The 23,204-nt window shown below is 41.3% G+C and overlaps 1 protein-coding gene across 5 annotated transcripts in view; it reads right to left on the bottom strand.

Annotated features, from left to right (window-relative positions):
- ELMO1 (engulfment and cell motility 1) overlaps positions 1 to 23,204 on the bottom strand; it is a 503,740-nt gene that overhangs the window by 276,747 nt on the left and 203,789 nt on the right. For all 5 annotated transcript variants that reach the window (XM_045564710.1, XM_045564711.1, XM_045564715.1 and 2 more), the window contains exons 12-13: positions 22,194 to 22,316; positions 20,260 to 20,391 (exon numbers count right to left, since the gene is read on the bottom strand). In XM_045564710.1, coding sequence (XP_045420666.1) covers positions 20,260 to 20,391; positions 22,194 to 22,316 — 255 coding nt within the window. The remainder of the gene's footprint in view (positions 1 to 20,259; positions 20,392 to 22,193; positions 22,317 to 23,204) is intronic.

Here is a 23,204-nt window from a genome sequence, read left to right on the forward strand (position 1 = left end):
AATAGAAACCATTTCTATACTTTTTAGAGAGATGACAATGGAATTTGATGCTGGGCCCAGAATATATAATATGGAAGTCTAACTAGTACCATTTATAGAAATGAAAGCTTTAATATTACTTATTCTTTCCATTTACTACTTGTTAAAACAACACTGTGCTTTAGTTATTAAAAAGTGAATGAATAGTCCTGAAAAAAATAATAGGTATTTATGTGATATCCAAGTTCCAAACAAAGGCCTACTTACTGGGCAGGGAGTTGTGGGCAAGGTAATCATATCATTCTATGTGCATCCTTTTGTTGAAGAAGCAGTACTGCATGTAGGAAGGACCACACAACCCTGGGCCAAGATGGTTGTCAACTCCAGAAAGATTTTCCAACCATAATTTGAAGTACATTTCTTGGAGATAGTTTCTATTAATTCCATTTATAATACCATAAAATAAAATAGAAATAAATTCAAAAGAAGTACAAAACTAAATACTTTGAAAACAACTAAAAAACATTATAAAAGGAAATTAAAGAAGACCTAAATAAGTGAATGAGTATCCCATGTTCATGAATTGAGGGCTTAATATTGTTAAGATGGTAATACTCCTCCCAATTCATCTATAGAATCGACGCAATCCCTAAGAATAACTCAGCTGACTTCTTTGTAAAAACTAACAAGATGATCCTAAAATTCATATGGAAATTCAAGAGACCCATCATAGCCAAAATGATCTTGAAAAAAAGAACAAAGTTGAGGACTCACACTTTCTGACTTCAAAACTTACTACAAAGTTACCATAATCAAGACAGCATGGACCCAGCATAAGAATAAACATATATCAATGGAATAAAATTAAGAATCCAGAAATAAGCTTTTGCACATATAGTCAATTGATTTTTTGGCAAGGGTTGCACGACAATTTAATGAGGAAGGAATAGTTTCCAGCAAATGGTGCTGAGATAACTGGATATCTACATGCAAAAAGTGAAGTTAGTTAGATCTCTTCCTTATGCCATATGTAATTAACTCAAAATGGATCAAACAACGAAATGCAAGAGCTGAAACTATAAAACTCTTAAAAGAAAACACAGGTGTACTTTTTCATGACCTTGGATTAGGCAATGATTTCTTGGAATGACACCAAAAGCACAAGCGACAAAAAAAAAAACCAGATAAACTATACATCATCAAATTTAAAAACTTTTGTGCTTCAAAAGACTCTACCAAGAAAGTGAAAAGACAATCTATATAACGTGAGAAAAATTTTGCAAGTCATGTCTGATAAAGGATTTGTATATAGAATATACACAGAACTGTTACAACTCAATGATAAAAAGAAAAATAGCCCAATTAAAAAATGGGCAAAGGATCTGAAAAGACATTTCTTCCAATAGGATATACAAATGACCAATAGGCACAAGAAAAGATGCTCAATATCATTAGCCATCTGGGAGATGCAAATCATAACCACAATGAGATACCTCTTCACTTCCAATGAGATACTTACATGTAAAAATTCAGGTAATAAGTGTTGATGAGGATGTGAAGAAATTTCATTCCTCATAAGCTGCTGGTGAGAATATAAATTAGGGCAAGTACTTTGGAAAAGTCTGGCATTTCCTCAAATGGTTAAGCATAGAATTAGCAGATGATCCAACCATTGTACTCTTAGGTATAGAACAAATAAAAATGAAACATATAAAAACTTGTATACAAATGTTCATAGCAAGATTACTCATAGTAACCAAAAACTGCAAACACTCATCAACTGATAAATCAATAAAATGTGGCATTGTGTGTGTGTGTATATATATATTAAATATATATCATAGGATATAATTAGGCAATAAAAAGAAATGACAATGAAGTACTAATATATGACACAAAATGGATAAACCTTGAAAACATCATGCTAAGTAAAAGAAGCAAGTAACAAAAGACCACATATTGCATGATTTCATTTCTATGAAATATCTGGAATAGACAAATATAGAGAGACAGTAGACTAGTGCTTGCCTAGGGCAGGGGAGATGAGCACATTGGTGGTGACAGCTAAGAGGTCTTGTTAGGATAATGAAAATGTTCTAAATCTCGTTGGTGATGGTTGCACAACTCTGTGAATACACTAAAAGCATCGAAATGTACATTTTAAATGAGTGAATTATATGGTATATAAACTAAGTATCAATAAAACTGCTAAAAATATGAGAATTATTTTCTCACTTTTATAAATTTTATGAAAGTGATTAAATAAAACTGCCCAATTCACCTCAGTTCTTCTAAAAACATATTGCGTTTTAGCACACTTGCATTCAGTAACTTTGTTTACTACAGATATTATTATAATCAGTTTTTCTTTAATTGGTCATCTATCCCAAAGGGATTCTGACAGTTAAAAAAAATGACAGTGCAGGTGAACCATAGTAAATTGCATTACTCTAAGTACATGGCTGTAGGTGCACTGAAATGAGATGATTTGACTATTTCAGTTAAAAGAAAGAATGCCTTAGCTAATTTTTATGGAAAATTAAAACTATTCAGCACTTGAATTCACAGTGACTGGGAAAGCACAAAAAAGAAAAACAAACAAAAAAAACCCTCATTCCTCAAGGGAACTCCCTGAGTGTTAAGTTTCTGGAAGTTTCTATCCCAGCCCAAATTGAGACATCTGAAGGACTCTAGTTAGTTCCTGCTAGCAAGTCTTCTCAGTCTCATCATTTCTACTACATTGAGACAAGCATCTCCTTTCAGAGATTTAAAAAGTAAAGTTATCAAAATCTTGTTTGCAGTGGGAATTATAGTCACTTGAACTTCAGAAATTAGAGACTACACAAACATACACTATCTCCTCTGATCTCCAACAGCTTTGCAAAGTGGGGAGGGTGTCTAAAATCACCATTATCACTTTGCAAACCAATTATATATGAATTAGTTGAAATTCAAAAAATAAGGATTTGACCAAAACCACTCAGGAAGGGCTGGAGACAAGATGCTGTGGTGTCAAATGACATTGATGAGATGTTTTATAAAGAGAACTGGATTACTCCACATGCTTTGTTAAATGAGGTGGTACCTTACAATCATTTTTTCAAAGGAGGAAAACTGCTTAACACACAGACTGTACTTCTTGCTAGAAAGACACATTCACAGGCCAGTGGAGGAAAGTAAAAAATAATAATAATGAATAACAATTAAGAGCAAGAGGAAACTATAATAGGAAGATAGCAAGTGTGGCTGTGAGGATATACAGAAAAGGCATTTTAAGAGTTTTTTTCTTAACTGTAAAATTAGCAAAAACAAAAGAAAAGTCTTCAGTGTTACCGAGGGTTCATTCAAATGAGCACTTTCTAAGGCTAATGGTGGGAGCGTAAACTGTCACGATGGTTTTTTTGGAAAATTTTGTAATTTGCATCAAAATCCTTAAAAACACACCCAGGGAAAAGCTAAATCTTGTAAGGGATGAAGGAACAGAATTCTTGCATCTGGCCCCTGTAGTCAAACCCATGACTGATCCCTCTGCAAGAAGCTTCTATGAGACTATACAGGAAAGACAGGTTTCATCATTAGTGAGTATAGCTTAGTGCATGTGTTTCTGAGATTTCCATTAAGTTTCTAACAATTATCAATTGTTTTAGTCCTTTTCCCTCCTGAATTATACTTATGTTATAAGATATACCTAATCCTTGACCAAGGAATTGCACCTCTAGAGATGTAGCTGCACGCATGTTCACTGTGGCACTGTACATAAGTTTTAAAGTGGTAACAATATACACTTCCAAAAATAAGGAATTGTTTAAAAGAATTTGGTACATCATGTATGGAATACGACACTGTTTTAATGATGGTGCTGGAATGTTTAAGTACATGAAAGAGATTCAAAATACATTACTATGGGACAAAAGGAATTCGAAAACTATATGATGGGACACTGAGCAGCGTAGGCATTACACACTTCTTTAGAAGAATCAGATTTTCGACCTTGAAAAGACAGATGGAGATTCTAACATGAACATGAGTAGGAAAGAAAAGAATCCTTTTGCAAAACACTGGTTTCTGCAAGGCATTCCAAGAGATCCAAGTGACTTATGCAAAGAAGATATTTACTTAAACTCTGAACCTAAGAAAAAATTAGTCTACATAACACATGCTATATAACTCAAGAAAGACACAGTGGGAGTTCATGAGAATCCAAGGACAGAGATAATGAACATTTAGACTTATGGGAATTGTGGCTCAGAAGGTATGAGAGAAGACCTCTCTCTCAGGACTACGTGGGTATATAAGTGCAGTCACTCAAAGACGTGACCTCTACTCCCTACATGAAATCAGATTGCTACCTAACTTAAGTAAAGAACTCCCAAAAGAATAAAAAGACACATTTCCAGGGAAGAATTCAGAGAATTTTGCTTAATACAGTGCAGCTAAAACTTGAAAACTAAATGGCAGATTTTCTGGGATAAATGAAATACATGTTCAGCGTGCTATAATTTATAAAGCACGTGCAAGTCTGAAGTCACAATGCTAAGTGATATATTCACTTTATTATCAGTTTGGAATTTACAGATAAATTGAAATGTAAATTTCTGTAAAAACTTGAGGAATTTGTGTGGTTAAACAACCATGGACTATGAATCTTGGTACAACCAGGCAAAATTGTCAGATTTCTAGAGATTTATTTTATTGTTTTGTCCTTCACCTACCTACCAAAAAAAAAAAAAAAAAGAAAGAAATTATGGTATTTATCAGAAATTATTGTACCAGATGAGAGAGCAGTAAATATCAATAAGTCAATATTTACAAACCACATTCAAGCAATAAAAAATCCGCAAATGTGTAAGGCAAACATGCTAATGATACACTACTGATCCTAAAATAGTTACTTTGCTCCAGGGCAACACCTTTCATTTGTTCTGTAGGTTGTATGTATGCTAGTCTCAGATGAATATTAAGTAATAGTAATAATTGTCATTTAATAACTCTAGACTAATGTGGAAAACAGAAGTCTCAATATGCTTTCTACAGGGATATATTTTGTATCAAAGTTTTGTAACTAGGACATGAAAAAAAAAGAAAACCTTTCCTACTGCTCTGTCAAATAAAGCTAAGCATATATTAAGACAGCATAATAAACTCTATTCTAGCTTTTCACTTAGAAATCAGAAATAAAATTCATTTCAAAATTTAAAAAAATCTACATGATCATATTTTTCTGAAAGCGTACTTATTTATAGAAGCATAGAAAATATCTGGACAGATATACATCAAAACCATAATAATGTTTTATTTATATGTGGAAGGATGTGACTGATTTTTATCTAAATGATTTTGGTTGTATATATTTCTGACTACTCCGCAATAAGTACATTCTTCTTTCAGAATTAGAATAGTTTTTTAAAAAAATCAAGAATTCAAAGTAGTTACAAAAAATACAAACAAAAATTCGCCTCATGGAAAGCAGAAAGAAGTATTTAAAAATAAAAAGTACAAATAAACAAAATTTAAAATGAGTTTCCAAAATATTTTTACATTTTGACTAGAGAGCCTATCAATCTGTCCTAAGGAAATAATCCCAAATGTGGACAAATAGTTATGCACATATTTTCATGTAATTTAAAAAATTTTGCAATATAAAACAATTCTGAATATACCGAAGGATGTTTAGATAAATTATGCTTGAACCACTTAATGAAATGCTATCCAGCTACTGCACCACGTGATGCTTATCAAAGTTTATTGATAGCATAAGGAAATGTTAGGAAATCAAACAGAAAGGCCAGTCCCAACTATGGAAAGAACAGAGTTCAGAGAAAAAGCAGTGAGGGAAAGATGCTAAACAGTAGCAGTGTTGGCCTGCGGAAGGCAGGATTGTGAGCGATTTCTTGTGTTTTCTTGTGTATTTGTTTTTCTTTTTCACAATTTCCTCTCCAAAGTTTCCACCATAGGGAGGTATCACATTGATTAGTAGAAAGAAATATTGTTAAAAGGTGGGAGGAAAACAAAACATTGCAGATGTGTGCTTAGACCTGAAGAGGGAATTGTTTTGTGGGGGATTTGAAGAATTCAACCTGACAATTAACTGTTCCCCAGGTGTTTACTACCTTGTAAAAAATGCAGAGGATTTCATGAGTGCTTTGATTGCTTTCCCCTTGCTTTCTTGGTGAGGAAGGTAAAGAATGAGCGTGATAAGGGAGGCGCAAGGAGGCCACAAACTTACTTATCCAACCTAGGCCCCTGGTTCTCTCTGGTTGGCTGGTATTTTCACAGAAATCTCTTTAAGGTAGAGGTAATTTTTTCCAACATGAAAACTGGATAAAAACAAAGCTGTTATAATATAAGCACCATGGAGTACTACTCAGCCATAATAAAATTGGTGAACTAATACCTCTTGTACTAACCTGAATGGAAAAATGAACACCACATGTACTCACTATTAAACTGGAACTAACTGATCGACACTTATGTGCACATATGGAAGTAGCACTCATCAGAAATCAAGCAGGTGGGGGGAGGGGATGGGTAAATTCACACCTAACAGGTACAATGCACACTATCTCAGGGATGGGCACACTTATAACTTTTGAGGCAAATGGTACAAAAGAAATTTATGTAACCAAAATGTCTGTTTCCCCATAATATTCTGAAATTAAAAAATAAAATAAAAATTTAGAAGAGAAAAAAATATACAAGCAGCAAAGGAGGGCAGGGGGCACAGAGTGGTCAGCCCCTCAGGTAAGGATGTGCTCTGCCAGGGGTTATCAGAGAGTGACACGGAGCCTCACCGCCCGGGGTGGCTCCCTGCAGGACCGGGAGCTGAGAGGCACAGCCTCCTTGGTAACCAGCAGCCTTGTGCAGTATACTCAGACTCAGCACTAAAAATAAGGCAGTGCTATATATACAGTCTTGAGTCACTAGGAGACACTAAAGATAGGACTGTGCCGATGGCTTTCTATACAAAGAGTATTAATTTTGTTTCCTAGCTCTTACAAACAAATCAGTCCCTGGGTTATGGGCCATCATTTTCCAGTTTTCTCTTATCATCACTTTCTCTGCTGCTGGTGGATAGGCACACACGTGTACACACACGCTTCTGCATGCACACATATGCACACACGTGCACACACATAAATGTGACTCTATTACACACTCTGCTCCAGAGAACCCACTCTAGGCTTTAGCAAAGGATCTCACCCAGGGCTGCCTCATCACCTCACCCCTGTGTGTGTGAACACATCTCCTTGGCACTTCTTGCCCAGAACACTCTTGGAAGCCCAGGCTCCACCGGGGGAAGCATTTGGAAACAAACGTAGGACTTAAAGTGTAAAGACAAGTGTCCCAAGTCTCACATACTGGATTTGGGTCCTGGCAAGTTTATTTATTCTCTTTCCATTATAGTTTCCCAGTTTCTTTTTCTTTGAAATAGGCTAACAAAACACTTGCCAGGTGACTGTAAGTCTCCAGCCAATGTTAACTTGTGCTAAGTATTACTTTTACTTCCCAATGGCCTTCTGGATGTCTCCAGCTGAAAGTCCCATGAGTAATTCAAATGTCCTTTATCCAAAAAGGAATAAGCCATCCCCTTCCCAAAGCTGTGTTTCCTAAAAGTGCAACCCAGCTTCCTGGCCACGTGAGCTTCCCAACGGTCCCCACATCCAGTCTGTTACCAAACTCAACCTTCCACATCTTCTCTTTCACGTTTGTTTTCTCCCTTCAATTCCTGAAGTCACTGTTTCTAGTTTTGGCCAACATCACCTCCAGCCTCTTCCAACTTTCTGTCATCTTCTTCATACTGCCACCAAGTGAAATCTCAGCTTTAACCACATTATTTCCTAATTTAAAAATTATCAAATATCATCCAACCACCGCAGCACATAATCTTTTACGACCCAGACTCAAGGGAGCAGAAACGGAAGGAAACGTCACATTCTCCCACTTTCCGCTCCTGGTTCGTCACCCACGCTCCTCCTCCACGGCTTACTCACGTCCCCACTGCCCGTTCTCCAGCGTTCCTCTCCAGCGTCCTCTCCGCTATAAAATCCACCGAGTCCTCAAACGAATTCTTTTTACTGCTTTTTGGGATTTCACAAGCACTTTATAGTCTATTTGTATTGTTCTCGTCTTTTTCATGTATCAACCTCTACCTGTCATTTCAGACACACACACACACGTAAACGTCTCTCTTCTTGAACGGTAGGTCATTAATTGATCCACTCATTCATTCATTCGACACACACCGTATGGCTATCTAATGCTAGGAATTGTGCCAGGTGCAAGAGATGCAAAGGTGTGCAAAGTAGACAAAGTCCCATCCCTCTGGGGGACCTCGGGTTAGTAACAATAATACCAGCACAGGGCTATCCGAGCTGCAATAGGAAAGGCAGGGACCGGGGAGAGCTCCCCACAGACACCCCTTTTCTAGTCTAAGAATGTGACACAGCCCACTGAACTGAGACCTGCGGGAGAGGAGAACAGAGTTCATGGAGAGAGAACAGCATGCATGGAGGTCCAGAGAGTCTGGGGTTCACTAAACAGGAAGTCCCGTGAAGGCCCTGGCTTCTCCCTGATTCCTTCTTTGTAACTAAAGGCTTGTTTGCACACTGCCTTAAATACCATAACTGCTCACAAATATTGGTTGCATGAAAAAAATGAATCAATCTATTAGTCTTTCATTTTTAGTCTAGATTAAACTCCAGCTTGACCCTATCCCATTGTATGATCTATTATTATCAAGGTGGTCTAGCCCAAATGCGGTGGCTCACACCGGTAATCCTAGGACTCTGGGAGGCCAAGGCGGGAGGATCACTTGAGCTCAGGAGTTTGAGAACAGCCTGAGCAAGAGTGAGATCCCGTCTCTACTAAAAATAGCAAAAAGATTGGCTGGGCATGGTGTCATGTGCCTGTAGTCCCAGCTACTCGGGAGGCTGAGGCTGGAGGATTGCTTGAGCCCAGGAGTTTGAGGTTGCTGTGAGCTAGGCTGACACCATGGCACTCTAGCCCGGGCAACAGAGCAAAACTTTGTCTCAAAAAAAAAAAAAAAAAGGTGATCTACCGGTGACCAATGGAACACCATCTTTCAGCAAGCCACTGAGACCTGCCTCGGAGATCCAAGCCCGCTCTTGCATGGCTCTTGCATGCCTGGGATACCTGCTGTGGGTGCTCAGTCTTGCCTGGTGGGCTGCACGTCTGGCTCCATCCTGTGAGTAGCAGCATCAGAAATTCTCTCCCCGAGTAAGGGAGAAATGTGCCTCCTCCCACAGCTGCCCCATCTGCGAAGGCTGGCGTGGCTCTTCCCCTAACAGACCTGGTCCCAAACATGCTGTCTATGATGGAGCCCCCCCCCAACCAAAAGCCAAACTGCAGGGGCCCCTCCCTCCTCCTGGTCCCCATTCTCCAGCCTTTCTATTGATCCCTAACACTCATGAGTGACAAGGAACAGATGCAGTGGGAATGTGGGTGCTAAGACGGAAAAGCTTTAGGATATGACATTTCAGATAAATGTATAAAAGAGCTAGGGGCATCATGAGAACCAAAATCAAAATTGCTAACAGCAGGCTGCACAAACAAGGGGAGGCAAAAAATGAAGGCCAATTTCTGGACGATCATGGAGCAGAGAAGGTGAGCATGCAGGACCCGGGTCATGAAAACACTTGCTTAGGCCGGGCGCGGTGGCTCACGCCTATAATCCTAGCCCTCTGGGAGGCCGAGGCGGGCGGATCGTTTGAGCTCAGGAGCTCGAGACCAGCCTGAGCAAGAGCGAGACCCCGTCTCTACTAAAAATAGAAATAAATTATACGGACAGCTAAAAATATATATAGAAAAATTAGCCAGGCATGGTGGCGCATGCCTGTAGTCCCAGCTACTCGGGAGGCTGAGGCAGGAGGATCGCTTGAGCCCAGGAGTCTGAGGTTGCTGTGAGCTAGGCTGACGCCACGGCACTCACTCTAGCCTGGGCAACAGAGTGAGACTCTGTCTCAAAAAAAAAAAAAAAAAGAAAACACTTGCTTTCCTGCACTGCTCTGTTTCAGCTACTCAGCAAGATGAGCAAGTGTGATAGGAGAAAGCGTCTCAGAGGGGGAAAGCCTCCGAATCAGGAGGGAGAAAGGGGAGGAGCAAAGAAATCTCAGAAATAGAATCAATGAAATTCAAATGAATGAAAAACATCACGAAAGCAGACAGAGGTTCAACAAAGATTGGAGACAAGGCCTCCCTGTTTCACCTGAATTAAAGCTACAGAGAGAGTGAGACCTTTCAGCAAGTGCTGTTCCTTTTGCTCAAATAACAAGACAGCACAGCCTCAAGGCTCAGGCAGAGGGGGGACTGGCATCAGGAAGAAACGGTGCCAAACACTGGCCCTGCCGCTGGCTTGCCATGAGAATTGGGAAGGATTTCCAGCATCCCTGGGAACTGGAAGCAATTCTGGCTTCAGTGACAAGCAAGCATGATTCTGCTTCTACCTTCCAACAAAGATGTGGACTCGCTCCTGCTGGGTTTAGTTTGAGAACCAGGAAAGGTGACAGTCTGCACATGTTCCCTTAAAAAGCAGGCAGGTGGTCAGCATGCAGTCTTCATTAATGGGACTATCATCCTGAGTCTGAAAAGGCCGCAGCGAGACAAGCATTTGGTAGCTTTCTCAAGGACTCCAGGGGAGTGGAGAGTGTTCTAGGTATCCCCTTAGAACGCCTGGAGGCCAGAAATAAAGCTGTGCCCAGAGCTGCTACTTTTGTCTATTTCACCATCCTGCTTCCACGACACTCTCTACCTGTGGCTAAAGAACTCGAGAATGACAATTCAGTCTGCATATGTGTTCTTGTCCTGCTGAAACACTGCAGCCCCTCTGGGCAGGTTTCTGACCTTTTGAAGCTGTAAGCCTCATTTTCTTCACCTCTAAAATAAGAATGATAGTCCCTCTGCCTTGTGCCTTGTGGAGATGAAATGAGATACAGCATGGGAACCATTTGGTCCACGTCCCGGAAGGTTCCCCAAATGCTCCTGCTTCTGGGGGTCACTGCTGCAGCTGTTTTCTTACTGGTATAAGTGGAAACCCCAGTCGGCCCCCTAAAATGATAGCTTCTCAGCAGTCTAACCAGTTTGGTAATGTAAACATTTAAAGAGAAGGGGAAGAATAATAAGAAAGTAACGTTGTAACAAACACCCCTTACCCTTGCAACTGTGCTGTCCCGAGCACCATCTCGGGAGTGTGCGTCACTTCTCATTGGAAAGTTAGTAGATTTGCAGAGTTCGGGGAAAATTCTTCCTGCTCCTCCTTCTCTCCTCTTCAGAATGAACAAGTACAGGAAGTGTGCCGAGATGCCCGCGCAGGGACAGTGCTTATATAACCATGTGATTCTCAAATTGGTTCTTGTCCCTTCCCATTGGAAAGGTTTTGACAGTCTTCCTACACATACAAAATGCCATCCCCAGAATTAGAATCCCACGCCACGAAGCCAGCTCCTGGCGTATAAATTACTTCCCTGCAGACATGAAACAAACATGTACGAGTCTGGACATCGTGATCACACCTCCTCTCCCAAGGTCACGTCACACCGATTTCGGAATTACAAAGGGCACCTTGACAAACGATGACCACTTGGAAAAAATGGAAAACAAAATAGAAAGTATTGCAACGGCACCCTGTCTCAGCAAAAAGGATAAAAATAGAAGGCAGCTAACTCTACATGGAGCTGTTCAATGGCCATCAAGAGCAGGACCAACAGGAAGCAGGCGACTATACCGTGGGTCTCTGAACTGGCCAGTCCTTCACCCCCTTGCCTGCACCCCAGAATAGCCAGCACTGTTCTCAGGTCTTCTTTGATATGACCCCACTAAGGACAAAATCACAAGTCCAGGCCACTATGGGAAATCATAAGGGGAAAGTGCTAGATGTTCACCACCACCCATCATAGGTGCGGGAATCCCACAGCTGCTCGGCCCATGCTGTCCTGGCACTGCCCAGAGTAGGTGCAAGGCACTCTCAAAGGTTATAATGGATGGAGTCATCCGACTAAAAAGTGCTTCCTATTGCACACAGCATAATTGATTTTATATGTGTTATGGTTTTCAGCCCCGCTCACTTCTGAAAAACCTCACAAGAACAAGCACCTATGATGCACTGCACCCATAAGGACATGCTTAGCCATGTGCCTGCATGCGAGTCCCAGAGTAGCAAAACTACAGTGAAACAAAATCACTTCTTTCTCCATTAAAGAGGCGCTTGGAAGGGTATTAAAGTCCTGCCCTGCTAAGAACTCTTATGAAAATTCTCTAGACTTCATGGACTTTGGGACATGCTATCCTCAGGACTAGTTGTTTTTGAATTTCTACCCTTTGACCCAGCTGGTTATGGTCAAATGGAGAACAGTCTTTGTCATCCAGGGCAGGAAGGTTAATGTATTCCCTGGACTCATGTCAGCCATCAGATCCAAATGGCAGTATCTACAGTAAGAATTTATTAAAACCTGCTCAGTGCCAGGCAGGTTTCTAAGAAGCTGGCATCTGTTACGCATTGATTCCACAACAAGCCTAGGTAGGAGCTACAGCCACTGCTATATGCAACTTACTAATGGGGCACAGGAAGGTTAGGTAAATTGTCCAAGGTCGCAAAGCTAACATGCAACGGAGCTGGGATGCGAAACCAGGCAGTCTGGCCTCAGAGGCTGTGTTCGTAAGAGCTATGCTATGTTAGTCTCAAAACTGACTCGCTTATGTCACAAGACCCTCAGGTTTCCTTGTCCTTGTCCCCTGTGCATCAGCCTTGTCCCTGTTGGATGGTGCCCCTTTGCTTGGCAAAGAAAGGAGCCCAAGAGTTTGCAGGATACTCTGAGCGGTGAATGATTGACACTGTTTAACAAGCTGCCTCCTTCTGTCGCAGCCATATTTTAAAGGAGACAAAGTTCCTGTGGATTTTAACCTAAAAACGGAGAAAGGAAGGTTCTCCTGAAACTTTTAAAATTACCGCACACAGAGGCTAAGTACTCCACCTTCTCAGGCACATGAGAGCTGTCCTTTATGTTAATACAAGCACCACCAGTGTGTAGGGTTTCTAACGCACATGCCTTTGTCAGGAGCGCCCCCTAGTGACCAGAAAACAGATTCAACTCTTGCAGGAGATCAATGTCCCTCCTGGAGCACAGCAAAGGGTGCTCAATGGGAATGCAGTCTGGAAAACCGGGAGTGGAAGGAACCTGTCTCCTCACCTGGTCCTCAATAACCACCCCTGAGAAATTCTGTCTGGAGCTAAAATTAATGACAGCAAAAAATACAAGGTGAGAACAAAGCTCAAGTATTGTCATAGTGATAAATCATAGTTCATTTGTTCTAAGTTTTCCTTTGAAATATTTCCTTTAAAAATATCAAACTGTTTTAAAAGCCCAATTATTCACGTGTCCCCTCTTGAGACGGCGTCCACAGCGGGCCGTGGGTGCTTCTGACACGGATTGTTCCCCAGCTCTCACCACTCCTTCCGTGCGCCTCCCGCAGCTGCGGCAAGAAGGGAATGACATATCACATGTGTAAGTCACCAAAGAGATGGAAACGGCAGTGACAGCACATGCCCTGCAGCAGGAGCAAAGAATGGGGCTGGCTCTCGCCCTCTGACAGTGACAGAGAGCACGTGGCAGGGCTGCCCCTACGGGCCCCACTGCACCAGCGCGGGCCATTTCCCAATGCCGCCCGACAGCAAAGGTGGGCCAGGGAGGAACAGATCTGCAAGTATTGTAAGTGGGACTTCTTGACCTCTCTGTGCCTCACTGTGAAGAGGATGACACTAAACTGCAGTGGAGATGGCCCCCTGAGAGCTCAAGTGTCACTGTGAAGAGCCCACTGGGCAGGAGGCCTGTCCCGTGATTTACTGTGCTTGGTTCAATAACAAAAAAGAAAGCCTCACATGTGATCTTCCTGGGTTCTGCGAGAGAGCTTTCCAAGGCTAAGGTTTTCTTTTCTCTGTGCGCAGCTACAACTTTAAGATAGTTACAATGTAAAACCAAACATGAAGACAGCGCATGCCATGCTTGGTGTCGTTTGACCAAAAACATCCCAGAAAGGCAGCACAGTGCCGACCCTGCACACATACGGGCAGGAGGCTGGTGTTCTTCTCTGCACCTGTGATGAATGAGTCGTCTGAGAAGGCTGCTCACCTGCCCAACAATAGAGTAAGCCACAAAACTGCCTCAAAGTTTTTGCTTCGAGTATTGGCAGCCACGTAGAATGCCCTACTTTGGCTTCTTTTCCCTTTCAAAATTCCCTTGATATTTGTTGGAGCAAAGAAGGGAAAATTTAGAGATAAAAAGAAAAAATTGTTCAAGACACTTGCATGCTCCCTACTATTAAAACAGAAGTTTCAACGGCACCTTTCAACATGTAGCTCCAGAAATGGCTACTTAAAAGCAAAAGGTGAAAAATGATTCTAGAAGATTCTATGTACCTGAGAAACACATCAAGAGTCAGATCAAACTTTCCCAGACAGCTCTGTACAACTTCCCACCAATGCTGGTTCACTTTGACTCCATTTACCACCCTACCCTCTCTGTGTTATTACTGGCGTGTGTTTTAATTATGTACACTTTTAATATGTACACTCAAATATGTTATTACAGTCAATATTAATTCAGATTTTCCATTTCTGGTGGATTCTTTCCTGCATTTCCATGTTAAGGCTGAAAGAGAACACTTGTATGTATAGGTTGCCGTGCCCCGCTTAAAAGACTTTGAGGACGGTATAGGGGAAAATATTGGTAATGAGGGTCAGAAGACAAGATACTGGATAAAAACCCATCTGCCATGAACAGCAGACAAATCCCATTTAACGAGGTGGCAGTTGAGCATCCTAGAATGCGGCTAGTCCCTGAGGGCCCTTGTCTTAGTCCTACAACTTCAAACTCTGCAGGCTCATCAGCAGGCTGCGATGTAACGGGGTGTCCTGGCAGCTGTCAGCCAGTGTTCCGGGGGCTGGTTGGGAGACCATTGCTGTGGTTTTGCACCACCTGGTGGCTTCACTAAGGAATCTCCTGGCTAACTCAGGCCAGGGTTACTCCAGTAAAGAAAGACTGTAACTGGAAGTTATTAGGGCTGTGTGTTCTGCAGCATTTGAGATGGGGAAAGAGGCTGTCTGATCAAAGCAAAGCATCAAGGAGGCAGAGAATGTAAAATCTGGCTCCCAAGGAATAGGCACATACTTGTGAGTTCACCCAGCCTGAACCGTGCCTGGGTCGTGACCCTGGTAACCCCTTCAGCAAGGTCCCCAAGGGTTCTTTATGTGGACGGGACTGGCTGGGGCTTGTTGACTGGTTAGAGCTTTCCTGCAGAGCACCCACGGACCTCCTGCACTCTATGTAGCTAAAACTTATAGAATTTCAGTAAATGCGTGTTTTTAAAAAAAGTATTTATTATCCTTTTGCTTTTATAACCTATTATTTATGGGTTATATCTGTAACTTATCTGAAAACAAAATGCTTGGTTTGGAATACTATGCCCATTATTAAATCATTCACATGGGGAAAAGTGATTCAATTTACAAAAACCTGCTTTATCCTGTGGTTTCCAGAGATGCCTTGTTGCAAAAGGGGGGTGAGCACCAAAAAAAGCAGGTAAATGTCAAAATTTAATGTCTTTGATTCCCACAAATGTATTCTAGATTCTTACTAATACTGTCCTTATTGTTCTAAGGGACTGAATCGCATTCTCAGTGACAAATGCTTATGATACAGTCCTGTTGGGAAGAGCACTGAAATATAAGACAAGTCCACTCTAGACTGGGTTCTCCTTTATCTGGAATGATTTTAGTGAACGTTCAGGAACATGGTATTTTGGAACAGCAGCAGTTTCAAGGTAGTCAGAAATCAGTGTGGGCAACTTGAATCCAGAACACAAGCTTAATCACAATGTGAGACTCTCACAATAAGTTCTGAATCCTAGTAGCATTTGGACTAAGATGCTTCCTTCTGTGGTATGAGGACAGGGACAGAGATGGAGGAAGAAAAGTATAAATATGCAGTTCACTTCATTCCCTGCCATCTGTATTTGGGGAAAAATACATTAAAATGACACCAAGCACTGCATATGTAATTATGTATAATTATACTTGTGCAACTATGCATAATTATCTTCTATCACCCAAGAAGGTAGCAAATCCTCTTAAAAATTTGAACATGAGTCTTAATTCTGAAGTGATTTTGTTCCCATTACCCATTACTTTTCCACTTTTACATATTAGTCATTTTTTTTTCCTTTTAGGACAATCTTAACATGTTAAGGGAAATGTTTATAAAACTTTTCATGTTAAAGCACATTATATTGTTCAGAAATTTTTTTTAATGAGTTTATTTTCTCCCAAGTCAAGCTAAAGGAAAGAAAAACAACGCAACTAGGGGGAAAAAAAGCCTTGTCCTATTTTAACATCGGCCTTGATTCAGAAGGGATCAGGAAGATGAACTACAGACATCTCCTTTTTGACGCTCCTCCAATAGACTAAAAACTGTAAGATTCATAAATAGAGAAGGTATACATTTTAAATCAATACAGAGACAAATTCTGAAGGGGCTCTGGCCAGGAACACAGGCTTCACAGAGAATGAAAGCCACTTTGCACAGTTTTTGGTCATTACAATCAATAGTGTGAAGTTTACAGCTTTTCCCCTGTTCTCCAAATAAAGTCATTCTAAAACTGAGACTCCGCTTTCCATCACCTTGAGGGACACATGTGCCCTCCCTTAGGAGTTACAATAATCGTATTATTCCAGACCACCCTGACCCCCTCTGCCCACCAGGGGACCTACAAATGCTGGTCCATTTTGAAGCTAGAGAAGCAGTAACTAAGAGATCTTAGAAGATTAAGCAGCTTTGCTTTAAAAACAGGTGCTTTTCTGTGTCACGACTAATCATACAAGCCATTTAGCCACTTTAGACTGAGATTTTAGAATTACTTTATCAGAAAAATATGCTCCTTGGGGATGCTGTGCTAAGAAAGAATGTGAGGCCCATCTGCCTTCTCCAAGGTGTTATGATGTATTATACTATAACAAACTGCTCATCTTGCCTTGTTGGAGCAACGGCCCCTTCTACTTTTGAAGACTTAAAAAGCTGCCTACGATTTCCACTACGTGTGATTTCCAAAAGGGAGGAAGGGAAGTGCCATTGGCTGAGTGCACCCTGAGCTCCAGGTGCTGTGCCAGTAGTAGCTAGTAGATGGTCTTGCAGGGCCCTGTAATGTCCTGGAAATAGCAAAGTTGCTGCCCAGTTTCACAGCTAATGTCCTGGAAATAGGAAAGCTGAAATTAAATCTAGGCCCAATGAACTCAGAAATCTTGTCTTTTAATGCTTGCTGGATATTGCCTACTTGGGAGAGACGAAATGAGAAATAGCAATTTTCATCTTACGAATTGAACTTTTCTTCAAAGAGATCCAAAGATTATCCATACCTCACATTGTTCCTTAAAGTTCAGTGAGGAGTTTAACAGGCAAGATTACTCCTCTTTGGAGAGTACAGAGAGAATTCTGCACAGGACTGCTGACAGCATCTGGAGCTTTTGCAGCCAGACACTGGTTACGTCATCAGCCAGCTTTCAGCGCTCCTGCAAGACGGTCTCTAGGTGGCGCAAGGAGCACGTGGTTCTGTTTACTGAGGCTTGTCGATTTCTGGCAGGCTGAGTATTCAAAAGTGAAAATATCTGCTTGTCAAAGTTGTTGGATCATTTCCAGCATTAGAAATCATTACTAAACAGCCTTTCCAACTTCTCAACTCTCTGATGCAAGACCGTGGCCTGGGAGAAGTTGCAGGGGAAGGACTAAAATTGAAAACCAAAAAAGAACCGTGGAAAAATAAACAAAACCAACACTCTTGATTATTCTCTGTTCTGGGTCTTTGCTTTTTCTAAAATGACTTTTCAAGTCCTTGGGCAGTGCTAAAGGTCTTAAAATCACATCAAATTACTTTCATTCTTAAAAAGCACCATCGTTCTTCATAAAGCACTCACAAAGTGGAATATTCACCAGACGCAGAAAACTAGGATGGAGATATACCCTGAGACCCAGTTGTGCAAGGAATTAATAATAATGTCAGGACAGACAGAGCTGCATTAGAAAAATTACTCAGATTTTGGCTCATATAATACCTTGGGGATTTTACGTAAGAACAGAGCCTGAAAATAAAAAAGGAGATGCTTCCTACCACCCACCCCCATTCTATACACCCCCCATAAAGACTCAGAGCCTGTAATAATCCCAGCCCCACCAAGCAGTCATCCCCCTAGCTCTCTCTCTCCACGGTCCCTCCATACTGGGCACTCTGGAATCCAGCTGCCCCCAAGGAAAACCACTACCACCCGGGGCAGAGACTCAGTGCATGTAAAGAGCTCAGGTTTGGCATTTTCCGCATAGCTTGAAAGAATCCAGGCAGTTGCAGGAGGTGGAAGATGACATTGCAGTAACAGGGGTACCCCAGAACTGGGCTCTCCCCCAGGAGAGAGTATCAGGATCAACTGGGAGTATTTTCAAATTGCACATGCCTGGATCTCTTCCTTGGCAATTTTGATATAACTTGAGGGTGATACTGCAAAGCTTCCCAAGTGATCTGGATGTACTTTGCTCACCATACCAAAATAAAACTTGTCAAGAACTAGGGGTGAGGAGAAAGTGAGTACCATCTACCTTCCCTGGACAATATCTCAGGCAAAGGGGCTCTGCCAACGGGGCCACTGCCACCCATGAGCCTTGACACCCAAGCACAGGAAACTTACCTGCCCCACTAGTCATGACACTTTTTGCTCAAATTTTAAAAAATTGATTCAACTAAAAGATCAAATGGAACATCAAGGTCAAAATATCAGATATGATCGTATAAAAATGATGTTAGAATACTCTTGTAAGGCAAGTTGCAAGTTGAATATTATACAATGTTCAACAACTAATCTTATTAAAAATGTCACATTAAGACTAATACTATAAAAACAATAACTTACCAGGTTGTTAGTTTTATTTTTTTAGTTTAAAAAACACTATTGGAGAAGGTTAAAAAATGGTCCATCTAATTCACTGCTAGTTAAAGCAGAAATTATTCAATGTTTGTGGAAAGCAATCTGGTAATATTAAAAGCCTTGAAAATATATACCACAAAAATTATGTAATAGTTCCAAAAATTTACCCTAATAATGTGATCATGGATGTGCATAAATACTGGGCTGCACAGATTGTAATTACAGACTTACTGGTAATTTCAAAACATTGAATCATTTTATAAAAGGGCTTAGTTAAATAAACTGTATTACATCCAAACAATGAAAAGCTTCTCAGTAATGAAACACAATACATGTTAACTGATATGAAAATATTTTCAAAGAAAATTCCCATGGAGGACAAGGCATTCCAAATAACACGTAAATCACAGTATCATTTTTGTCAAAATATGCATTAATATTAGTGTGTGTATATACATAGATATATATACACACACAGATATACACATAGTGTATATATATTACTGTGTATGTCTGTGTGTGTATATATACACACACACATATAATGTATATTTTTTTCAAGGAAAGAGTATTTGAAATTATAAAATAATGCCCAGTGATTTCTAATTAACCAAGCCAAAATCTCATTCATGTTGTTTATGATGGAGGTTAAAACGGAAATTCAGTTTTACACCTGCAGAATTTGATATTAGCTAAAGGTCACTCAGAAATGTGATGGTGATAAAGGTAAGAAAAGAATGCAAGTAGAAACAAAAACAACAGATTATATTTAGGACAAGCTGTGTTCTGATTTGCAAACTGAAAAAAAAAAAACTCTAGGAGACAACTTATTAGCCTTCATAGCAAGATAAAGCTTTTAGAAAAGAGAAATTTCATAAATCTCAATGTGATTAAACTTCAGGAGACTTTTGATTTGACTTTGACATGAAATCTATGTAAGTAATCCAGTCATTAACCCAATAATAAGATCCATCCCACAGTTGCCATCATCATTTTTAATTCAAACAGAACTTTAAGCATCTTGTGAAGTAGATTTAATGAAGTCTAGATGCATTCCGGGCTAACTACTCTTGGTTACACTTAATCAGAACTGAATAAACAAACTCAGTATTAGTCACACTTGTGCAAGTTATTCCATTTCACTGCGGCCAGAAGAGATTTTCATGTGATCCTGTTTAAACCAGCTGAACATCTGGAAATCTGGAAACTATTTTGTAAAGCACAAGAGGACCACACGCTCGGAGGAGACATCATTTATGCGGCTGAGGTCAGACTGGGGAGGTTGGGAGGGGAGATGGCTTACTTACAATGAAGCCAAGTTTCTTATAATCCCGAGTGTACATGGACTTGCGTTTCTCCATGCTGCCACTGCTGTTATTAGGTTCCGACTCTGCATCAAAAGCAATTCTTCGAAGTTCAAATATGATGTCCCTCTGAGCCTGAAGAAGTCAGGGAGAAAAAAAAAGAGGGGGGAGAGGAGGAAAAGCAGCTTTCATTGTGTGAAGTTACATATACTCCCTCCTTCCCCAGGGTCTAAATGAATCACTGCACTCAGGCAAAAGAAAAACAGATAAAAGAGAACCAACGTTCTAAGTTAGGGCTTGGCAGACTGCTCTTCCTTCTGCCACTCTCCCTGCTGGTCAGCCCTGGCTATATTCCACAGTGATCCTCTCAGCCCAGTGCAGACCTAAATGAGAGGCCCAGATATGATGGAAGGGCCATCACTGGTGAAGGCTAAGCTAGAGAAACTGGCAGTAGCCGACTGTTAGAAACAAAGTGAGAGACAAGCAAAGTTGGTGAACAGTGTTCAACTTACAAGGGGTCCCTAAGTCCTCTAAGAAGTAACCTCATGGAAACAAACACAGGATGAAAATAAAAGGAAGGGCCAAAAGGTGGAAACAACCCAAGTATCCTTCCACGGGTCAATGAACAAACAACATGAGGTACAGACATACAATGGCATATTACTCAGCCTTGAAAAGGAAGGAAATCCTGATGGATGCTACAACATGGGTGAACCTTGAAGATACTATGCTGAGTGAAGCAAGCCAGACACAAAAAGATAAATATTATTTGATTCCCCTTCTGTGAGATCCTTGGAGTCACTGAATTCACAGGAAGCAGAATGGTGGTGATCAGGGCTGGGGGAGGGGCAAGTGGGGAGCTGGTGTTTAATGGGTACAGAATTTCAGTTCTGCAAGACGAAAAGAGCTCTGGACACGGATGATGGTGACAGTTTCACAACAATGTGAATGTATTTAATGCCACCACTGAACTGTACACTTAAAAATGGTTAAAAACAGTAAATGTTATGTCTATTTTGTCACAATAAAAAACATAATAAATAAAAGGAAGGGTTTCCAAACAAGCAGGGTCTTTCCCTACTAAGAGGCATTGCTCTCCGTCACTAGAAGTGGTGAGATGACAGGCTCATCTCTCTGGGATGACTACGCTTGGCCTTGCCAAAAACACGGGGCCATGCACTGGCCTCGCAAAGCTTCTTCATCACTCTTAATCGCGTGGCCGCGCGCCATGAATGAAGTTCTGCGGCAGCTCCACACTGCACATACGCAGTTCACATCTGCAACAGATCAGGCCCTCACGTGCCAGTAATGAGTGTTTTCCTTTCCAAAGCTGCAGCCCTGTTTAGGTTGAAAATGTGCTACGGCAGGGCTCCCAGCTGTTTCCTCGCCCTCTGCCCTCACACAGCAAAGTTCTCCAAAAGCCTTTCGAATGGGGACATAACCTTTCGTGCACAACAACCAGGGACCTAGCAGAGAGTTACAGCAGATAGCCAACTGGCAAAGATGCCAGCCCAGAAATTAAGTTTAACCTGGGGCCCCACTCTTGGCAATGATCACTGGAAATTGGAAATTACTTCCTCAACCTGCAGAGTCTCTGCCACACAGAGCTACCAAGTGGCCCTTATAGAGAATGACTGCAAAGCCATTACCACTGAAGGAAGGTACTGGGACCAAGCCAAGGTCTGTGGCCATGTGATGAAAAGCTTTTTATTTATTCAATAAAGGAAGAATTTGCATGTGTTTGGGGCCTATTGGAAGAATCCATTTCTTTTCTGATTCTAGATTCACCTGAATATTAAAGTCATGCACTCAAGTTCTGAGATGATAATAAAGCAATGATATCTAAAATCTCCTGGTTTCAGGGTGGCTCAAGAAAAGACTTTGAATGACACTTTCTCTCCCTCTTTTGCTTTGATCACTATGCGGGGAGTGCTCACCTGGTCCTGGGGGTCCATCTTGGTCATCATCCTGTCTTCCAGCAGGTTAAAGGTGAGCACTTGCAGGACATACAGCTGGTGCGCCATCTCGTTGTTGATGGCCCGCTGGGCTCGGATGACATGCTAGGAATATGGTTCACAAGTGAAATTTTAAAAAGGAAGAAAAGCAAACAACAACAGTTACCCCTGAAGTAGAACCTCAACAGTCTTTAATTGGAGGCACAGGGGATGGAGACCAGTAGACCCACTCCTCTGAAGAAAGGTGAGGACACAGGTGACCTTAGAGCTTCCCTTTACATTCCAGGACCCAGTAAGCTTCCTAATATTTAGGCCAGAATGCAAGAGAAGACCTCCTGTGTGCAGGAGGGAGTGGGAGGGGGAGAGCACTACAACGGGACTGGTGACTGCAGCCAAATAAATCAAGAGAAGGTGTGCCTGCGTGAGGGTGTCTGCAAGACAGCCGTGGATTTCTACAACAGAATCATTCCTTGCTTGCAGTGGAGAACCAAGGGTTCATACCTTGATGAAAGGGAAGCAATCTTGCCATCATCTTACCCTAGGACTGTCTCTGATAGGCAAGCCCACTTCCAAATGGGGAAAAGTTTTAGAAGCAACATACAAAAATAAAATCCCCATCAAATCTGTAGTTAATTCACTGTGGGAGCTACGCAAGGACCTCCACCATCACAATGCAGTGAGCAAATGCTTGTGCATGACTTGACTCACCTATTAACAAATAAATGAAAAAGAAAAGGACTCTTCCCCATAGAAACAGAACTGAAAACATCACATAAAAGGAAGACTGGATACATGGGCTTTTGCCCTCCACCCAGAGCTGAGTTTGGACAGAAATGGACAGCTGCCACCAATTCAACACTTAGGCCAAACACACAGCCGCTTCTGCGGAGATGCTGGTTGTACTCTCCAATGTCAAACAACCAGTCAATGCGGTGAAACAACCCTTCAAATCAGTTATTTCCAATGTGCCAGACTGGGCCATGTCTTGCTATC

Source organism: Lemur catta, chromosome 11, assembly GCF_020740605.2.
Source record: "Lemur catta isolate mLemCat1 chromosome 11, mLemCat1.pri, whole genome shotgun sequence".
Classification (NCBI taxonomy): domain Eukaryota; kingdom Metazoa; phylum Chordata; class Mammalia; order Primates; family Lemuridae; genus Lemur; species Lemur catta.